The 5,080-nt window shown below is 46.1% G+C and overlaps 1 protein-coding gene across 1 annotated transcript in view; it reads left to right on the forward strand.

The window, feature by feature from the left end:
• The first annotated feature begins 1,168 nt into the window (after nt 1–1,168).
• LOC122552297 (non-receptor tyrosine-protein kinase TYK2-like) overlaps nt 1,169–5,080 on the forward strand; it is an 18,095-nt gene continuing 14,183 nt past the window's right edge. The window contains exon 1 of the mRNA XM_043695019.1: nt 1,169–1,323. Coding sequence (XP_043550954.1) covers nt 1,200–1,323 — 124 coding nt within the window. The 5' untranslated portion in view covers nt 1,169–1,199. The remainder of the gene's footprint in view (nt 1,324–5,080) is intronic.

Genomic DNA, 5,080 nt, shown 5'->3' on the forward strand with positions numbered 1-5,080 from the left:
GCTGTGAGGCAGCAGTACTAACCACTGAGCCACAGCTGCCATAATTCCTTTTGAAATAGTCAGAATTACACAGCACAGAAACAGATCCTTTGGTCCAACTTGTCAATGCCTACTGGAATATCCTACATTAATCTAGTCCCATTTGCCAGCACTCAGCCCATTTCCCTCTAAATCCTTCCTATTCATATACCCATTCAAATATCTTTTGAATGTTGTAATTGTACAACCCTCCAGCACTTCCTCTGGCAGCTCATTCCATCTGTGCACCAGCTTCTGCATGAAAAAGTTGCCCCTTTTAAATTTTTCCCCCCTCACTCTAAAGCTATGCTCTGTAGTTCTGAACTCTGACCCCAGGGAAAAGACCTTGTCCACTTACCCTATCCATGCCCCTCAAGATTTTATAAACCTCTATAAGGTCACCCCCTCAGCCTAGAACGCTCCAGGGAAAACAGCCCCAGCCTGTTCAGCCTCTCCCTATAGCTCAAACCTTCCAACCCTGGCAACATCCTTGTAAATCTTTTCTGCACCCTTGCAGGTTCAGCAACATCCTTCTTAGAGCAGGGAGCCCAGAATTGAATGGAGTATTCGACAGGGCACACATCAGTTTTTGTCTCTGTAAATATAATTGAAATAATTGAATGTATTTGCGCGGTTGCATGTTTGTCTACATAAATATAATTGCTGTATTTCAACACAATGACTGCAAGGTAAAGCTTTGAGGTATTTGAGGTGGGGCGGGGAGGTGTGGTGATGGTTCGTTGGTGTGCAAATGCTCCCCCCAGTGTCTCGGTGTGGAAGTACGCCGGCTGGTCCTGGGATACCCCATTGCAGAAGCTCTGACTGGGTTGAGTTAGCCCACCTGTTCATCTGGTGCGGGTGGGCCACTTTTTTTTTTCGTCTTTGTACTCCAGGTGAGGGGAGCTGGCGTCTAAACAACAAGTCATCCTGGATTCATGTCAAATTAACTCTCATTTTTTGGGTTGATGTATATAGAATGGTGAATGAATAAGATATTCAAACCCCAGACAGTCCGTGTCTTCAGGGTAGGGATGGTGCATTGGGTAATGCTTCTCAATCAAGAGATTGGTCAGTGACCTTTGAGCAGGAATCTCACTGAAGCAGCATTTAGTTCCTGTTGTTTCTCTCTCTGACCAGAATGAACATTTGGCAATTTTCTTTTCTCTCAGGAGGATAAAAATATGGTGCATGGGAACATTTGCTGCAAGAACGTGCTTGTCGCGAGGAAGGGGCTGGAGGAGGGAAGCAGCCCTTTCATCAAAGTCAGTGATCCTGGCATCAGTTTTACTGTGCTCACTCGAGAAGGTCAGTTTGTGCCTTTACTGTTGGGGACTGAGGACACTGGGTATTCCACTTTGAAAAATACTGCTCCACATTGCAAACCTAGCCCACAGTTAGACCCTGGTGAAATCTCTGGGGTCCTTCCACACCAAGTTAGTCTTGCCATGCCTCTTCCTCTCAGATTCCCAGGTTGTTAATCGCTGTGATTTCCACATTCCTGGTGGCAGCTCTCTGATTGTCGCTGTTCCAATCTTTGTGGACATTGAAAGGGTGTTCTGCACATTCAGCTGCAAGTGGATAAGGTTACACTCTGCAGCACTTTACCATACCTCATCTACTCAAGATGTGGCTGCTGGAGGTGTACAGAGGAACCTCGATTGTCCAAACGACATGGGCGGGCTGTATTTTGTTTGGATAATCAAAAGCTGGAGAACACAGTTTAGCCAAGCATTGGAATCTTGTTCAGATAATCTGAAATTCAGATAATTGAATGCTGGATAATCAAGGTTTCTCTGTATTCTAAATTAAATCAATATCTATATGTAAATATGTCACACTAATAGCACCCACTCACCAGTGGTGATGCTACAATGTCATCCAGAAGCTGAGAGAAGAGTGAAGGTTCATACCAGCTCAAGATCTCTGCTTGTTGTGGTTCTGTTCGCCGAGCTGGAAGTTTTTGTTGCAAACGTTTCGTCCCCTGGCTAGGCGCCATCATCAGTGCTTGGGAGCCTCCTGCGAAGCGCTTCTTTGATGTTTCCTCCGGTGTTTATAGTGGTCTGTCCCTGCCGCTTCCGGTTGTCAGTTTCAGCTGTCCGCTGTAGTGGTTGGTATATTGGGTCCAGGTCGATGTGTTTGTTGATGGAGTTTGTGGATGAATGCCATGACTCTAGGAATTCCCTGGCTGTTCTGTCTGGCTTGCCCTATGATAGGACTCATAACGCCACACAAACCAACAGCCACGCTCAGACAACAACTCACCAGAACGAAGGACCCGATACCCAACATCAGCAAAACTAATGTAGTGTACAAAATCCCATGCAAGGACTGCACAAAACACTATATAGGACAAACAGGAAGACAGCTAACAATCCGCAAACATGAACATCAACTCGCCACGAAACGACACAACCAGCTATCCTTATTAGCCACACACGCAGACAACAAGCAACATGAATTCGACTGGGACAACTCTACTATCATAGGGCAAGCCAGACAGAGAACAGCCAGGGAATATATCCTTTGATATCCAAATAAAAATTTGTCTATCTCCGATTTAAAATTAACAGTTGTACTAGCGTCAACTGCCATTTGTGGAAGAGAGTTCTCTACCTCCATGACCCCTTGCATGTGAGTGTGCTTTCTGTCATCTGTTCTGAGTGGCCTAATTCTTAGGCTGAGTCCCTGGTTCGAGGATCTTTAACCAATGGAAACTCCAGCAATGCGAATCAGAGAAGAGCAAGATCCAGAGTCAGGCTGTGCTGGGTTCGGTGGGCTCATGATCACATGGCACACGAGGAACCCACAAGCAGGATTTCTGCTCCTGGTCACCTCAGCTGGGAAGATTGCATAAATGTCTAGGTGTGATTCTTCTCAACTTGGTCAGCTTCCCTCCCACCACTGACGCAGTCAAATAGTTCCATTGTCTTCAGTTTGTGGTGTGTATGGTGTGTAACGGTACTCAGTGCCAATGGAAGCAAGCTATGGCAATGATTCTGCAAAGGAGATGGCTGATATGGAAAAGAATAGAATAGTGTCTTTTATAAAGTAAAATATAGTGATAAGGGTTTAACTCACTATACCAGATACCTCTATTAATAAAAGAAGGCAAAGATCAGAAAAAATTTTAAATTAAGACAAGGAGTTGTGATTGAGAGAGAGCTATTTGACCTCCTCTGCGCAGTGAACTGTTTCGACCTTTTTAATTATTATATTAAGACAGGGGCAGTCCTCCCTTCCATTCCCAATTGACTTTCTCCTCCTTAACACCTGCGTCCATATGGGATCCAGTTTCACGATTGTAGGCCTATAATGCCTCCCCAAAATGCTCTTTCTCTTAACAAAGCCTGGGCCTACAGATAGCTCAATATCCAAATATTCTACAACTAACTTCTCCATCAGGTAATCACGTGTGGAGGGTATCCTGGCTGTTAACTTAGTCCAGTCGTCAGCTCTGCCTGCCCTCCTGACGTGGTGGGTGTTTGACCTGGAATGAGCAGCTTGTCCACATTGGCTCTGTCAGGTTGGAATCTGTGTTAGCTGTGACCCATTTGGTATCACTGTGCTCTCTGGGTCAGACGTTTGGATTCCGTTCCCATGCTACATCTTGAGAACAAACCTCCATGTTGAGAGTCCAGTGTGGGACTGACGGAATAGTGCACTATCAGAGGCAGTGAAACCAAGGCTCCGTCTATGTTCTCTGGTGGATAAGAAAGATCCCATGACTATTTTGACAAAATATTGGAGGTCCTCTTGCTGTCTGATCAATATTTACCCTTCAGTTAACGTGCACTGGAGCAAATGAACTGATTGTTATCCTGCTGCTAGTGGGGACTTGAAGTGCCTCCATAAGCTGCTGATTCTTACGTTCCACTTGGAACGACATTTCCAAAATGCTTCATTTGCTGTAAAAGGGGTGATCATGAGAAAAGCTACTTCAGTACAAAACTGTTTCAAAATCTACTTCAGTGAAAAAAACCCAAGCTCCCCTGTTGCCCATTTATTTCCCTGATAACTGATTGCTGGATCAACCCTCATTGCCCACCTCTGCTGTTCCCCAGCTCGGTCTGGTTTCTCCCGTTAGGAGGTGGCCAGAACTCCCATAGTGCAACAATGCCTTAATTTCATCGAGTACTGGAGCATCTTCTGAGAAAGAGCAAAGCCCAGTAGAAATGCAGATCCTCTTTGCTGCACGTGAGATGGGATGTAACCCATGCACGTGAGATGGGATGTAACCCAGTAGAATGACTGTTATGTTTGTGCTGATGAAAAGCAGTGCCTGATTGGCCATGGCTCAGCACTGGCAGATTGACTTCTTCAACCAGGAAGAACTTCATGGTCAAATGCTTCACATTTTTGCACAGGAGTTCACTACAGCATGTACCTGCCAGGGCTGAGGGGTTCGGCAGCAGAAATGACAATGTGCCAGGTTAAAACTTGCTGGGGAATATGTAAAACCAGCTCAGCCACCTGCTGAATGGATTAGCACAGATAGTTATAGTATCCTGACCAAACCTGGAGTGCTTACTGAGTGTTTGAGCTGCCCAGAGCCATTGATGTTGGGGAGAAGAAGGTTGCGGAGTATTTGGATATTGCGCTGTTTGTTCTGGCCCTACGCCAGCTGGCAAGAGTTAGGTAGCAATGGGTGAGGCCGATTCAATATTGGCGCCAGCTTCCGTGTTGGCCTGAACCTCCTGAAATCCAGCCCAACAAACATACCATGGAACTGGAGTAGGCCATTCGGCCCCTTAGAGGTTTGAGAGAACAGCCCCAGGTAATGCACCTTCTAAAACCAAGAAATTTGTCTTTAATTCTCTCCAGTCACCCCGTACCCAAAGCAGGAATGTAACCACATGGCTGGTCTTGCTGGTTTTGTTCTCAGATGGATTGGGATCTGCTCTCCTCTGGCACCCCCACACCAAAACCACGTCACCACCTCTTTCCCCCACCCCACACCAATTCCCCCCTTTCCTGAACCCTACCAATGTGAACCTACTCCACACTCCTCCCAATATTCTTTACCCCCTTCCCCCTCCACCTCTCCATGTCTCCTCCCTCCCTC

Source organism: Chiloscyllium plagiosum, chromosome 8 (assembly GCF_004010195.1).
Source record: "Chiloscyllium plagiosum isolate BGI_BamShark_2017 chromosome 8, ASM401019v2, whole genome shotgun sequence".
NCBI lineage: Eukaryota > Metazoa > Chordata > Chondrichthyes > Orectolobiformes > Hemiscylliidae > Chiloscyllium > Chiloscyllium plagiosum.